General features: G+C 39.1%; 1 protein-coding gene across 1 annotated transcript; it reads left to right on the top strand.

The window, feature by feature from the left end:
- The first annotated feature begins 468 nt into the window (after positions 1-468).
- Positions 469-16,490, top strand: LOC142371291 (arf-GAP with dual PH domain-containing protein 1-like). Its single transcript, XM_075453933.1, has 11 exons — positions 469-743; positions 3,098-3,228; positions 5,636-5,727; positions 6,740-6,822; positions 11,873-11,985; positions 12,102-12,248; positions 12,612-12,695; positions 14,611-14,673; positions 14,804-14,875; positions 15,197-15,425; positions 15,501-16,490. The coding sequence occupies exons 1-11, from the start codon at positions 653-655 to the stop codon at positions 15,527-15,529; spliced, it is 1,134 nt and encodes a 377-aa protein (XP_075310048.1). The 5' UTR covers positions 469-652; the 3' UTR covers positions 15,530-16,490.
- Position 16,491: the final 1 nt, after the last annotated feature.

Here is a 16,491-nt window from a genome sequence, read left to right as displayed (position 1 = left end):
AAAAGCTTTTTAAACAAATTCATTAAAATGACTTTGCTCCCAGTAAACATACCTGGAAATCAGCAAGCTGACATCAGCCTCATAAACACGTGCATTGGCTGGCACGTGACACCAATGGTTCAGGTGTCTCTCATGAGTGATCTCATTAGTGCTGAACAAACAAATGACACTTCTTTACGTCAACCTGAAAAGCATTTAAATTTAACAGCTCTATAAAATCTAAATATTACATTACATTACACTTAGCTGTCGCTTTTTTTTTTTTTTTTTTTTTACAAGCAACTTCATGTTTTCTCAGGCGGTTAAAATGTGCGCCAAGAAACCTTAGCGTGCCTCTAAATTAGGGTGTCGCCGAATGGGGTAGTGAGAACATGTCTCTACCGCATTGACCACTGGGTGTCTCACTCCAAAGACTGGAAGAGTTGATAGTTTGCATATGTCATTCTGTTATCACGGCTTTTACAGCATCCACAGCAGACCCTGCTCCAGCTTTACAGCCACCCTCCCTGCCCGGAAAAAACGACTGCCTTCTAATCAGTTTTCGGGCAGTTTTATGACGCTCATTTTGCCCCAATGAGTCCACTGATATTACTTTCGATGTGTGACACTTTGAAGATTTCAGAGTAGGCGTTGGAGCAGAATCAATCCAGTTATGGCTTCGGAACAGGAAAAAAACAGACAGCGTGTGAAACAGCTCTTGGAGAAACCGGGGAATGGAAACTGTGCCGACTGCGGAGCTGCAGGTAGGCTGAACGCAAGCAAGTCACTGTCAGATTCTTAAATTTAGCCTCCGTTACAACTAAATAAATAAATAAACAAAAAAAGCCTGTAAAAAAAAAATTCATTTAAGTGTCTATTTCTATTAAGATCCCATTGAACAGAGCCCCTCCTTCAGACACTCTTATCTATTAACAATAGTAGAATTTCACTTTGCCTCTTGAGTTATTTTTCGTTGAAGGGTGAAAGGTCCAGTTTCCTGTCTCAGACAGTCACAACTGGGTGTGGGCATGATGAAATATTGAACAGATAACAAATAAACGTCCTCTCTCATACCAAAAGAACATCGAAGACTAATTAAAGAGCATCTCATGGCATTTGAAATGAGCTAAAGGCTTTAAGGAATGTTGAATCTCATTCACATTTCCAGTCCGAAGTGATGGATTTATTCTAATTTTCTTTCTGTGTGTGGATGAAGGGGTCTTAGCATGTAGTCATCTTAATGGTTGCTATCTTTCAACATATTTAAAAGTCACGATAGTCTTGTTGAATGACACTTCAAAACGGCAGCCTGGCACATGGTCATCCATGGCAACAGGTGTGCCTTGTGAAATCTGTTTTCATTCGCTAATTCTGGGTGAAATATATTCCTCGACATTGTTGAAAAGTTGTTTCTCCAGTGTGAAATGCAATAAGGTGAGGGCTTCCTATCAAATGTCTCAATTATTAATTTGAGTGCTTATTTTATGTCTGTTCTTCCAGGTCTGTGACTGGTCTCTTATTATATATTGAATGTCGAATAAGTTCATTCAGATTTTAAGGTTCTGTTCATTTGCTTGTCTGTGCTAAATGTGCATTCTCTGCTAATTCTCTGCCTGACTCATTTTGCATTGTGTTCTCTACAGGGAAAATAATTTCTGCTTTTGAGTGAAGGTCGAATACGCACACTGGACATGTTGCATGACTTTGCATGTGCAGCTTTGCGTTCATGCTCAAGGAAGTGAGCTTCAAATTCTTTGCTTTGATGTTTTTGCATCGATTGTGCGTTGAGACCGCATTTCTTCATTTGTTATTTTTGGAGAGCTGCGCCTCGTTGATATGAACTTGGCCCACTTGACACTACCCCAGTTCTCTGGCTTACTTCCTAAAACCCACCACAGCAGCTTTAATCTCCTTGCACTGATCAGGGTAATGATTCTGAAAATTACCTTTTGAGCATACGTGTAGGAGGAGCTTCATGCATGCGGAGCCACTAACAGCTTTGCCGCAACGCTGTCTTGCTCAATGTATATACATTAAGGTCACAAAGCCAAGCGTTTTGCTCTCTATTGACCCGCTTCCTGTTTGCTCAACAGTGTGGACATGAGAGCAGTGTATTCTTATTCAGTGTATTCACTGATAAATGGCTCAGTTCTGAGATGGTCTCCTGTTTGTATTAAGATGCAAAGAGACAAAGTGAAAACAACCTAGGACATGCAACAAAATGTATATCTTATATTATTATCTTATCATTGTCCTCCAGTGTCCCGTTGCCTTCATCTTAACCATTGCATACTGTTTTTTATTCTTTGTTGTTTCAGCTTTGATCTGGCCCAGGGATCCATTCATAAAGGCTCTCTATGCTAATTTCCGAACCACAGATCTATTGCAGATGTATAGATAGGTTTTGTGACTTTTATACGCATGTAAATAATCACTGAATGAATTTTAAAAGATTTTTACACAACTTCTTTTTGGAAAAAAAAAAAAATGTATCAGATAATATTTATCGGATATTTTAACAATAACATGCTGTTGTTCGTATAAATGTATATTGATGTTTTTGTTGTTGATAATTTATGTAGTTGATATGATTTTTTCTGAAAATGAAAAGGGAACCACTTATGACCATTACACCAAAGGCTATATTGGAAAGCTATATTTTCCTCTCCTGATATATATATATATTCATACCCCCCCCTCAGGAGAACGAGGATTGTTTTATGTTGTTCTTTGAGTAAAGTGAAACAAAATCCCTGCATATCCAAGAGTCATAACATCTGAGTGAATATATCAGACAGACACCTCTTGATACATGAGTAGTTTGAGCTTTCCATTTGTATCATACTGATTGTAAACTGCAGCATGATACATTTGAACATAGACTCTTTCCCTTGCTCGGCCTACATAACTGGAAAAAAAAAATCTAAACAATTTTCAGTTATAACTCTTAACTGTTAGTTCCACAAACAGTACACCCTTATATAACCTTTGACATTTGGAATGTAAAATGTCATTACTTTATAACTGTGTCCTATTAGACATTCGTATGAAATCTTAGCATGATTTATTTTTGTCTTTTTTGTGTGTGTGAATCCATATGTCTCAATCTGCATTGCAGACCCCGAGTGGGCCTCCTACACCCTGGGACTGTTTGTGTGTCAGAGCTGCTCTGGCCTCCACAGGAACATTGCTCAGATCAGCAAGGTCAAATCTCTCCTGCTGGATCCCTGGAGCTTCTCTGAGTTAGAGGTGAGAGCTGCTGTCTCCTCTTTCACTTTTGTTTCTTAAAAAAATTCAGAAAAGAGTAGAAAGCCTCCTGTTGTGTTAGAGATGATCAGCAGTTGTTTAAAGCGTGGCTTGCAGTAACGCCTGCGTCCTCGCCCTAACTCATCCCACCATTCTCCACTGAGAGCATCCCTCCCTGCCTCCTGTTCTGCCACTGCAGCCCTGCTCGGAAGAATAGGACAAGTCATTAGTATCAATTCCGCTTAGACTGAAAGGCATGAGCCAGCAGCTGGCAGACACAACCACCATCTTTGTGTACTTTTGCAAGGGTGTTTGTGTGTGGGACTCATAGGAATCCTTCTAAAATCACATTTGTTTTACAGAAAATATGAAGAGAAAGTGAGAAAAAAATGTAAGATTGTTCTCATACATAGCTAAATAACATCAACTCTATCACCCTGGTGCTCCCACTGGGTTCTCTTCTTGATCCCATTATTTTCTTCCCTTTATTTGTGGATGTGCAATTTTTTTGTCATGTGATCTGTACTTGATCTGTTCTTTTTAGCCCCTGTTAATGCATGCTGATCATGAGTCCTCTGTATTCGCAAGGGCTTCCATGTCAGCAGGAATATGTCTTTATGGCCAAAAAGTCAGCTACATAAACACATACCTGCAAGCACCTTTTCTTTGTCATGTTTGTATGTGCGAGTGTGCAACTGGAGGGTCGTAATACCAAGCTGGTTCAAAGCTTTCTTTTGTGTTAGCTGGTGTTTCGTTTCATAGAACTAGGTTTTTATATCCCTAAATTGGTTACATGAGACATGCAAATTAGACTCTGCGGAATGGTCAAATGAGGGATGGCGCCTTTCAAGGTTATCAAGTGGTCACCCTCCTTCCTGCACCTTTTTGCTGATAGGCCCCTGGTATCTCCAGAGGGTTCAGCAGTGAATCCCGGCATCCCAGGCTCACACCCTATCTTCTCAGCTGAGGCCCACCTGAAGTTCTTTCTTTTAGGCCAGAGCCACTGACTGCCCTTTTCAGCGGCTTTGGAGAGATCCCTCACTGCTTGCCAGTGGGTCTGTCCTCGCACTCCCATCTCCCAAAGTAGCCTTGATGTTGAAGTGGCTATAAATCCTCTACATCCTACTTTAACTGGTCGGACCTTAACTTTCCAGCCTTGGTGTCGCACATCGGCTGTGAGTTCGGAGTACCTCAGCCTCCTCTACTGCATCCTTCCATGTTAACTTAAACTCAATGATTTAGAAGAGTTGGAGTGATGCAGAATATAGCACAAGGTCAGGTCTGAGGTTGGTAGATGCAATATAAGTTGGGAAGCAGAGTTTTTGACTTAGGTCCACCAACATGTTTTATTCCCATTCTCCACCCAGCTGCCTGGTGTCTGGTCCTGGAGTGGTACTTCTGGCTTAACCCTTTCCTTCCTGGACAAAGTTTGTGGGGTTGATGAGGAGGGAGGGCTTGACTCTCCGTCCGTTGCCTCTCCAGCACTCCTGTGAAGCACTGTAGCACCTGGTTGTGCCGCCAGTTGTATTGGCCCACCAAGATGTGCTTTAGTGTTGCTGGCAGTGGGCAGAGTGAGCATGTGGGATCTTCTCCATACCACTGGCTGAACTTTTTGTGAGACAGCAGGACATCATAGGCAGCCTCTATCTTTCCCAGATCCTTTTAAGAAAGCTTCCTCTTCTCCACTCCCTCCCATCTCAGCCTCTGCCCTTGCTAAGTCTGTGCAACGGCCTTTGCCTTGTTGCCTCCTCCTGCTGGCATATCTCCTGCCTCACAAGCCTGCACCTCAGAGACAGTGTGGCCTTGTTCCAGGACAAAACCTAAAACTCCAATCAAAGTTGTTGATCAAGTAAATTGTAAAGTTAATTTAAGTTTTATTTAACCTATTTTAATCAATGCACTGTCCTGTTTCATTTGGATATACAATGTATTATCCATCTATTACCTTTTAACTCAATACTGAGTTATTGTCATAATGGCTGAGTTTAAGGTGAGGAATTCACAACGGGTTACAATTTGAACCAGCAAACATCTTGCATGTGTCCAGAAAGTCTCTATTTTCATGTAATAGATAAAAAGAAATATGACATCCCATTCTCCTGGCAATGAGGTTAATTATTCAAAATCAATCTACAAGTGTTTTCATTTGGTTTTAATTTCAAACATCATTATAGATTCAGCATTTCTGTAAGGCGACATTTAGATATTGTGCCATCTGATTTTGGTTTTCAGGACATAATCAACAGAAGACTCGATCAAAGAGTCCCACTTTTTTACAGCTGACTTAAATCCCAAACTCTTAACATAACATCCCCAGAAGCAGGTTATGATCTCAGAATAAGTTACCATGATGATCTCGTCAGGTCTTTGTGACAAAGAAAACATCTATTTTTCAAAAACATTTTTGCAGTTTATGGAGTCTTTAGGTAACAACGCTGCTAAGGCCAAATATGAACGGATAGTTCCTGCCTTCTTCTACTGTCCCACGTATAAAGATTGCCTGTGAGTACTGCATCCTCTCTTGTCTTCTTTATTGTTTGATTGAGGTGTTTCTGAGATGAATCAGTACATATTGGCATATTATTGCTGAAACATTTCTTTCGTCATAGTTTTGAGCTTATTTTGAACACCTATGAATTTAAAGAATATCATATGCATCCAGCTGGAACTCATGAAGTTCTCTAAAAGGCAGTTAAGGATGAATTAAGAAACCATTTTTTTGTAAAAAGAAAATGTAATGCTACTTTAATCAGTTTGTATTTATGTTCAAGGTTTTTGGACACACCTCTGCTTCTGTATATTTTAACCGTCACCTTTTGCATTGACAGTAGATTGCCACACTAATTATTATTCAACAAATGGATGTCTTCCTCAGCGGATGATTTTAGTTCTCCAGGATGTCATGCAGAAACTTCACAACGATAAGAATGTTCCAGCAGTGTGAGCAGGAAGCAACTGTTTAGGATGATGGTTTCTGCTTAACCGTCCAGTGATAAAAATAACAATTTGTGACAACAAACCACAGAGCTGTCCATTTAGAAACTCAGTGTAGACCTAAATTGTGTTTAAGAGGGCAATACAAGCAACCCTGACAAAGAAGTTAATGAATGATTAAAGATGAAACAAAAAGCATAAATGCATTGACTGTGAAGTCTTTGGGCACTTTTGGGATGAGCTATACAAAACAAGTACATTAAAAACTGTGAAATGTATTCGTTGAAAGCAGCTCAGAATTTCTTAAATGTTGAAATGAACTATAATTTTAAAATTGAATCAGAATACGAAAACACATGCAAGAATAATCACTGCATAAAAGAGAGAGATGAGAGAAAAAATGACAGCGTGAGTAATATAATCAATATCATACAGACTGGAAGGCAAGGGAGACATAAGTGAATATTATTATGATTATTATAAGCCTGCGATCTATGAAAGTGTTCCACAAATCAGCTGAAGCATGAAGTTATCATCAAACCGAGGTGGAGTTGAGTGTCTCACAGTCTCTGCTCTGCAGCCTCCTGCGGGACCAGTGGATCCGAGCCAAGTACGAGAGGAAGGAGTTTATGTGTGTGGAGCAGCAGGAGGCTTACTCTGCAGGTAAGAAAGAAGTGCGTGTCTCTGTAGTTGTGTACATAAACACATTCTACTTGTTGCGTCCCCAGGAACAGAAGTGATTGTGTTTCACGCAACAAAACCCATTCAGTGTTGCATGAATACTCAGCAGGCAAGCATCATCCATTTGTTGTTACCAGCATTCTTGGTGAGAAAAAGCTGATCTCTCCCCCACAATTTGTTGTGAGATTGTTATGTTCTGGTAGGTCCACACTTTGCAGGATGTGCTACATGATCTGGTATTGCCTCTAAAGTGTGTAATATCAACTAGATTAGAGCCCAGTGGGTACCATCAATTGCTCTTCATTTACATCTTCCCATTTAACCTGCTTATCATGCTTGTGAGGCCAATAGATGTGTCAGCGTGACTTATATTGCAGACACAATTTTAGTAAATAATCAAGTGAAGAAAACTCTTTTTGCATCCTCTTTTCTCATTTAGCGTTGTAGATTATTTTATCCCTTCTCAACGTTGGGTTTGTAACAATTTTGTGGTTTGCTTTAGATCACTTTATCTCTCAATTTGTATTACATAAGCCTTATCTCAGTCTTTTGTGCTGAATAATGTTCCCACAAATGTCTCACTCATTGTGCTGTGCCGCCTCATTAGTAGAGAGAAACTGGCACCCACCTAACCAGAATTAGCTAATGATAGAAATCCCCCCCAGACTGACTGGCCATTTCCAAGGTCAGACCGGTATGTTTGAAAAAAGAAAAAAAAACTTTAAGCCTATGTATGAACTCCCATTTAGTCTACTTGGGTATGACATAATTTTTGATGTATGTAAACTGGACAACAATCATACCAACTGAACAGTTGGCTATGATGAAAGACTGCAATTCTTCTGCTTTTATTTCCATTTCATGTCCCCTTCTTGGCACAATCATGACAACAGTTGGGAGACACATCAAACAAACAGGTTCCACCGTATCGGTTGTTGTGACCCCTTTACACTGGCAACCCACATGCCAGTCTTCATTCAGAAAAACAAGGGGGATAAAACAGCGTCTCAGACAAAAAGACAAGGAGCAGAAGAACAACATGGACACTTGTTTGGAGGAGTGACTTTGTTGAAGAATTGTCGCTATCCACACCTCCACTCAACACTGTAGACCAATTACATGCCCATAGGAAGCTTAAGCACGGCTGATCCAAAAGGTAGTATGCAGACTTCTAGATTTTGTGAAATTTTCCTCCACCTATCAAACCACATTCTTGTGCCAAACAAGCTCCCACAAAGAGAAGGATAAGAGCAGAGTATACACTCCTCTGGGTTTCTTTTGTGCAACACCCATTTGTGAGCTAAGGTAATATTATTATCTGTTATACATATATCTATATATATATGATTTTTTAACACACGTCTCTGCTGAAGCTTCTTATCAGAGTTTTGCAGTCTCACAGCAAAATAGGAAGCTCTCAGTCATGTCTGCATGTTCAGCTGTGAAAAAAAAAAAAAAAAGGATGATCACCAACCAGGCTTTCTATCGTGTTTAATTGACTGTTTCCCTTGGTTAACTCTGTGCCTGAAACAGGAAGCTGTTTATCCTCTCCAGGAGAAAGCCTGGCCGATATGCATTGTTCTTAGAACATGTAAAAACATTGCTGTGTTGCTCCACGCCTCTGCTGTGGATGCTTTGGGTGGAGCTGTCTCTTCAACTTTGTGGTGAAGTGTTGTCACAGTGCCAAAATTGAGGTATTCACAAAAATGCCAAGTGTGCATGCTGTGGAGGTGTCCATGTGATGAGAAAACAGTTTGTGATGTCCACAGTCAACACAGTTCCCTTTTAATTAAAGCGTACTTAAGCTCTCTCTGGGATCTCAGACCTTCATCTTGTTTAGGATTTGCCTTTGCTGTACTATATTGTAGTCTGATATATATGATACAAATTTACTTAACTGTATTTGAGTTAAAACAACATTTGCAATATTCTTGATTTTGCATGCAAGACAAGTGCAGACTTAAATTAAGACTGTAGCATGGCTCCGTGGATTATTATTATGCTATAGATAAAGAATATGTGCATGCAGAGAGTAAATGACACTTGCAGGTAGAGTGGCTATGGTGCTGGTATCAGTCTCATGACTGTTGAACATTGTGTCCCTCTCTGAATGGCTTGTTGTGTGGTGCTGTGCAGAGGTTTGGGGGCATGTGGCTATGTGTATCTGCCACTGAAAAAGAATACCCTCTTTGTGTAAAAGACTTCTATATAATGCTGCTCATAGACTTCGGGCCAAAAAAAACTTTTTATTGATCTGTCAAGGGTCCTTCAGTGAAACTGTACTGTGGTCCAAAACCTGCTTGCGTTCTTTGAAACGTTTGCAAATCTTTGACATCTTTTGGTATAATGAATGACCTCTCTTCTCCTTTGCTGTGTTATGTCGTTGTGGGAAGTTCGACCCGGACCTTCCAGTAGTGGAAGAAAGCAGTTTGACTCATGAATTATTGATGAAACCATTGCTCAACTAGGAGTTTATCTGTGCCTCAAATCAGTGCGACATTTAGACTGTAGAGAATAGGAAACTGAAGGGAGGGAAAGGAAAAAGGTGCATCTGGTCAGCAGGAAACATTATTCAGGTGCATTTATGAGAGAAAACAGAAAGTGTTCCTTTGCCTGCTCCTTCTTGCATTTCACGTTGCCTCATTTCATACCAGTAACTGACTGTGGCACTCTGCTTTATAGGGAAATGGTTGTCTTATACGATTTCTTAAAGGGGAAGTGGTTTAGTTCAGTTGTTTCAGGTGCTGTCTGCTCGAAGAAAACGCCTGTGTAATGAAAGACAATTGAGAAACAACAATCACTTATTACAGTAATTTAATACACCTTTTTGGAGTTGTGACACCACACGTGACCTTGGCAGAGTTAAACTACTTTAAAATAGTTAATGAAACTAATCAAAATAATACAAATACTCGGGAATTATTAAGACGCTTGAAACATATTCACACTGCAGTGTCGCCCTGTTGATATTATAATGGAATAAAGATAAACACATGCTTTTTAGGTATTGTTCCATGTATCAGCCAGCACTTTCATGAGAAGCTGTTAAATGCTTAACACTTATGTTTTGCTGGCCTGTGTGGGATGCTTTGTATCAGTGTGTAAATACGTGCATAACAATGCATTTCTACATGCAGGGCTGTTTCTCTTGGCTTATGCTAAATATGGGCATAGTGGCTGGTGTGAGGAAGGGGCCTCGGAGCAGAGGCGAGGTCTGTGTTTGTGTGTAAAAGTGTGTGTGCGCACAAGTGTGTTTCCTTAAGCGATTTCTTTTAACAGCAGATGTTCTTCCGCCTACCACCAATGAGGGTTTTAAAACAAAAAAACCCACAAATGCCCCCACCACAACTACACACATAGGCACACATGTACCAGGTCACCAGTACCATATGTCCTTTTAGGAGCTTTTAATGTTGTTTCTGCTTACCCGATAAAAGATCTGGAATTTGCTTCATATGTTGTTGTATGCTCTTATATACTCCCATATTGCACATAATAACAGAAGTTTTCTTTTAACACTAACAAATACATAAATTCAGTGTTTATTGGAGTACTCCAAAATATTTTCAAGCTTTTCAGTATGCCTTTGGTTAAAGGAAGTCTGGGAACGACCAATTCTTAACCCAACAGTACAAGGTTCAATGATACAGTATACAGACACAATGCAAAATCTAACTGTTCATTAACTCAGTGATTCAGCTTTAAAAGGAGCAGGTTCAAAAGACAACACTGTTCTCATGTCCCCTCCTACTGCAAGAGCTTTTTTTTTTTTTTTTTTACTTGAATAACTTACTGGAAAGGTTTCCTTCACAATTGGTGTTTTCACATTTCCTGACATTCTTGTATGTTAGTAAGATATATGTTTGATTTTTCATAACATATGAAAGCTTCACTGGAGACATTTATGAACTTTAAAACTGTGTGCTCTGACACATTTTGAAGTACACCAGCTTTTGCTTTGCACATTTCCAGGCCTGAAACTGCCCTGGAGTGCCCGGAGGCTGGAACACCACAGTTCACGACTTTGGTTTTCAGCCTGGCACCAAACTGTTTAGCTTTACAGCTGCTTGACAATTTTGTGGTGTATTTGCTGCCTCTTGAACATGACAACAGATTCATATGTATGGCTGTGCATTTGCAGGGATCACACCAAATTCTCGAGTGTTCCTTTTTATACTTTTGGAGAGTGTTGCATGCCATATAAATATTGAGGCCTTATTTCTTGTGAAGGAACTCATTTGCTTGATCTGTGGCAGGACGGTGTCATGTATGGTTAAAAACCTGCCCTGATTAATATCCCTTTATATTAAAAAATCATTTAAAAAACGCTTGCATAATGTGTACTGCTTGCTAATAGTTTGAGAATTTTACTTTACTGATCAGCTTTACACTTATGACACTTTTATCTTATTTTATCTCATTTGATTTTGTTGCATTTTATTGCTTTCACTGTTCTTTTATTGTTTTTATTTGTTTTTACTTATTCTTCTCTTTATTTATTACCTGTTGTAAAGCACTTTGGTACATCGTAAGGATTGTCTGTAAAGGGCTGTATAAATAAAATACATTTACATTTATATTATCAACTTTACTTCTACTCACAAGTGCAAAAAAAGATCTTAAATGTGGTAGAGCATTGGGATAAAAAAAAAAAAGACAGATTTCAGGACTTGCTGGACACTGAATGGGGACATCAAGTGGTCAGAAATTATACAAAAACTAATCAAAACTAAGTAATAAGTAATTACTAACGTGATAATAAAGTTACATCTATAAAGGTGATTTGATTATCAGTGTTGTGCTTATGGATTATTTTGATGTCTCCAAATGTACCAAAAAATTTACTAATTTCTTTCTAAGCTGATATGTCAAGGTTATCATTTTTGTTTTCAGTAAATGCATAAATTGTTTTTGTGCTGGGATAAACTAAACACAATACAATAAACATATTGTGTTTCGTTTAAGTTGAATTTGAAAGAAGTTGTGTTTACTCTCGCTGTGATTGTGAACCTCATGACTCTCCTCACGGCAGGCTACAGGGAAGGGTTTCTATGGAAACGAGGAAGAGACAATGGACAATACCTTAGCCGAAAATTTATTCTGACTGAACGTGAGGGTGTGCTGAAATACTTCAACAAGCATGATGTAAGTGCTTTGTTAATGTTTGTCCCTTTGCAAATATCCTGTTTATCCCAGTTTACTTTGACGGCCTAAAGAGATTGGACTTAATCATGAACTAAAAACATCATTCCTTCCTGCAGGCCAGAGAGCCCAAAGCGATAATGAAGATCAATACTCTGAATGCCACTTTCCAGCCAACTAAAATCGGCACTTCTCATGGACTACAGATAACTTATTTGAAAGACAACAGCACCAGGAATATCTTTGTGTACCATGAGGATGGGAAGGTGAGGTTTTTGTTTCAGAGGGGAAATGATTAACAAGAGTTGGTGTGTGGGTGCGTGTGTGTGCGTATGTGTGAGTAAGATTGGGGAATTTGTGTCTCTCTAGTACAAAAAGTTTTAAATTACAAGTCAGTATCAATTTACTTTTGAAAATCCTTCATAAGATACTCTTATGAGGTAACATTGAATACAATCAGATAAAATGCCTCAAAAGACACATCTTCTGTTGACTGTACGGGTTTTCAGATGTTATTTCTAATACAGATTCCTTTGAATAAAACATTTTGTAGCATGATGTCCTAGGTGTAGTGCTGGAGGTAATTGAGACAGTTGGATGAATCACTTATTCTACTTTGTGTCCTTCAGGAAATAGTAGACTGGTTCAATGCCATCAGAGCAGCCAGGTTTCACTACCTGCAGGTGGCCTTTCCCGGGGCTCCCACCTCTGAGGTGAGTATGTATGCACATACATATGTGCACATATTATAACATAGTATGGTCACAGGGGACATGTTGACATGTTCTTTGTATATTTTTGGAAGTTTTAGTAAGGACATTGGGAGGAGATCACATTTGTAGTAGAGAAATATTGCCACAAATAATATCACAGTAGTTAGTGAATGAATGGAGCTGTTATGGGTCTTTTGTTTAGCTGCAGTTAAAGTGTTAGAATTTGTTCAATTCTGTGTGGTTTCAGTAAATCACATGATCAGTTAACCCCCATGAATGTTTCCTCATAAACTGTAGTTTCCTCATAAACTGTAGTTTTCTCAGAAACTGTAGTTGAAACTACACTTTTCCTGCAGAGGTCACTATATCTTTAGTTAACTTAAATCTGTCGCAGACATGGTGGACCAGAAAAAGAATTCACTAAACCCGTTCTTATGTTGTTGCTTCACGAATAAAGATAAACATTGACAACCCAGTGAAAAATCCATCCATCCATTTTCTGTACCCGCTTAATCCAATTCAGGGTTGTGGGGGGTGGCTGGAGCTTATCAAACTTGTCATTGGGCGAGAGGTCGCTAGTCCATCACAGGGCCACACAGAGACAAACAAGACAAACACCCATGCACGCTCCAGATTTAATAATATTACGTCATTAATAAGATTGGAATTTGAATAGAAACATTGCTGTAGGCTACCACCTACACAAATGAAGCAAAATACTTTTCACATTTAGAATGGTTGCTCACACTCACCCTCAAATGGACTCTTATTTGTCACACTGGCTCTGGATTTTTAGACAATGGCAGTCACAAAGTGTTAATTAGTCTGATTGGTCTCCATAACCTTCGAACAAACCCTGATGTAAGCGCTTCTTTGCTCAGACCCAGCAAAGAGTTGGTGAAACAGTTGCTACATTTCTCCTGGCCCACAGCCAGTTCTTTGGAAGTCAAAACGGATGGAACTGGTTCCAAGTAAGGTCCAGCTCCAAAAGCGGAACTGGAACTGCTTTGATGATTACTGACTGATATTATTGTATGAAAAAAATTTAAAATGCATGCAGCTCTGTAGGTTTATTTTCAAATATTTAAGAATTTTCTCTAAAAATAGTTAATTGTCAATAATAGTTAATTGTCATTGTCATTATGGTATCTCAATACCATAACTGCATAACCAAACAACTGCATTGTTGCACTTTGATGTACATATATTTTTATTTTTATTTTATTCTTATTCTTATTCTTATTCTTATTCTTATTTTATTTTTATTTTTACTGTCTGTACGCTGCTACTGCAAAACAATTTCCCAGCTGGGATGAATAAAGTAGTTCTATTCTATTCTAATCTATTCTAAAACATTTTCTGGCTAAAAATATCCCTCATCTTTTTTTCTTAACACAAACTTTTGTGGTGTGGTTAATATGTTAATTATGGTGCTCTGCTTTGAATGTTGTTGCTACAAGGAAATATAAGATGGTATTGTATCATTTCCTGTCATAAAGACTCTCCAGTGTTTATAGTAAAAGAAATAAACAAGCCTTTCTTTTGCATTCTGAGAATTCAACGAGCTGTCAGCTTTAGTGCCACCCATATACTCCCGAGTCATTTTTGTCACTTACACTATTTAGCCATAACCAAGTCTTTAAAAGGTCTCCGTTAATCTAAGAAAAACATTACAACGAGTTAAAACTCCATAGAAGAACTTGTAAAGAACAACAACAATTGATTTTAACCAACATAGAAAAGTCTTTCAAACACAATCAAGACCCAACCGCTGGAAAAAAGGAATCCTACAAATTAATAATTTTGACAGAATAAGAAGTCTCTCACTTTGGTCTAAGCCTCTGGTTAAAGCCTTTAGACTTATATTTAGCCACAGTTTTTCAGTGAATGTATCTCTTCTTTTTTATTTGTGTAGCTACTGCCAAAGCTAACCAGGAACTACATAAAGGAGGGTTACATGGAGAAGACTGGTCCAAAGGTAGTTCATTTGGCTGTTCTTTTGTTATATTTGTGTATATATTTCATACATGATACTCTAAGGTAGAAGTTAAGGCTTCGAACATTCCCATCAAGGTGTAATTAAACCTCTTCCTGTTTCTGTCCTTCAGCACAAAGAGGGCTTCAAGAAGAGGTGGTTTACTATGGATGAGAGGAGGCTCATGTACTTCAAAGATCCTCTGGTATTACAGTTGCACATCTGTAGAAAAAGGCTGTAGTTGGGCCCAGTCATCAGTCGATGATGCTGCGCCTTTTTGTCTACACATTACACTGTACATTTCAGACTTCTACAGAGACACAGTGACACAAAGACGTGAACAGAAAATTAGCCATCGAGACAAGTTTCTTTGCTATGTGGCACATAACAATGCTACAACGGGCATATCCTCTCAGATCATTACACAACTGTGTTCCTGCAACCTCAGCTTTCTTCGTCCCTCAACAACACAGACTTTCCTTTTGAATGATGGAGGATTACAGGTGTCACCCTCTGTCTCTCATAGGACGCCTATGCACGAGGTGAGGTGTTCATTGGCAGTAAGGAAAACAGCTACACAGTGCTTCCTGGCCTTCCTCCCAACATTCAAGGCCACCATTGGCAGTTTGGAATCACCATTGTGACACCGGACAGGAAGTTCCTTTTTGCATGCGAGACTGAAACGGATCAGAAAGAGTGGATTGCAGCATTTCAGACTGTCATCAAAAGGCCAATGCTGCCACAAGAGTATGCAGGTAAATTGAAGAAGTTCAAGTCACTGTTTTTGTTTGCTGAATTCGTCTGAAATATTCTTTCCTTCTTCTCCACAGTCGAGGCATATTTTAAGCACAAACCATGATTTTCAGTGTTCTTTAAGAGCTGTTGGTGCATCTCATAGTAGAAGACCTTCTAAAAAGTGAAAGGTGACAGAGAAGATCCAGAAGGTGAGACGGCAAGTGAGACACAATTATCCCTCCTCCTCCAACAGCCACCCTGCTGAACCTCACTTGCATTACATGTTAGACTGTTTTCTTCTGGGCGTAATCAGTCACTCCTAAGCTCATGAATGTTAGCCTAACCCACTCATTTATTGTGTGACGTGACTTGCGTACTTGAAAGAAGAAAGTTATGCTGACCTGAATGTGCAGAGGTTTTGCCTGAGGGAAGCAGTACTGTTGGTACTCATATGTGGAATGATGTCAGTGTGTTTTTCTCTGTTACATTTCTGATATTTACTTTAGGTTGCATTTCAGCCCTGTGTACAAACGGCTCATCTGACCAGTTATATGAAAACTAAAACAACGTGACAAACAAAGATGTCAGCAGTGAGGAATACGTTTATGTCATACACACATCTGTATAATATTTTACATTATTTACTGGTACGGTGATATTTAATTTTTAATATTTATATTTATATTTTGAACATTAAGCATTGGTCCAGTGTGGTGTCTATTTTCATGTCGTGGATTATTCATCCAGCAGATGGAGACAAATGACAGGTTTTAAACTCACCCTGAACTCCCCATAAAATCTCCAGCAGCTCATTAAAGCTCATTAAAGGCGACTGCAGGTCTACATGTTAAATAACTTGAGCAAGCTATGAAGAGAAAGTCGTGAGGATGTTATTCAAGCAGCACCATGATGGAGGCAACAAATCTTGTATTCAGACTTGAAGAGTTAAGCCCGCCATGCTCTGTCATTGTGTATCTCTTTGCTGCGCATATTGATCTGTAATAAGGTGAATGTGGGAGTAAGAAGAAAATTTGTGCAAGTGAATATGCGATATGGCCGCTATTAAAAGCATGACTGCGACATAAG

The sequence above is a fragment of the Odontesthes bonariensis genome, chromosome 21, assembly GCF_027942865.1.
Source record: "Odontesthes bonariensis isolate fOdoBon6 chromosome 21, fOdoBon6.hap1, whole genome shotgun sequence".
In the NCBI taxonomy this organism is placed as follows: Eukaryota; Metazoa; Chordata; class Actinopteri; order Atheriniformes; family Atherinopsidae; genus Odontesthes; species Odontesthes bonariensis.
The sequence above is the reverse complement of the archived record's forward strand: the minus strand, read 5'-3'. Positions and strand labels throughout refer to the sequence as shown.

Bases quoted from the DNA above. Each gene is read 5' to 3' on its own strand.
- LOC142371291 (XM_075453933.1), top strand. From the start codon at position 653: ATGGCTTCGGAACAGGAAAAAAACAGACAGCGTGTGAAACAGCTCTTG. The intron at 744-3,097 runs GTAGGCTGAACG...TCTGCATTGCAG, and splicing joins TGCCGACTGCGGAGCTGCAG to ACCCCGAGTGGGCCTCCTAC. The intron at 3,229-5,635 runs GTGAGAGCTGCT...ACATTTTTGCAG, and splicing joins GGAGCTTCTCTGAGTTAGAG to TTTATGGAGTCTTTAGGTAA.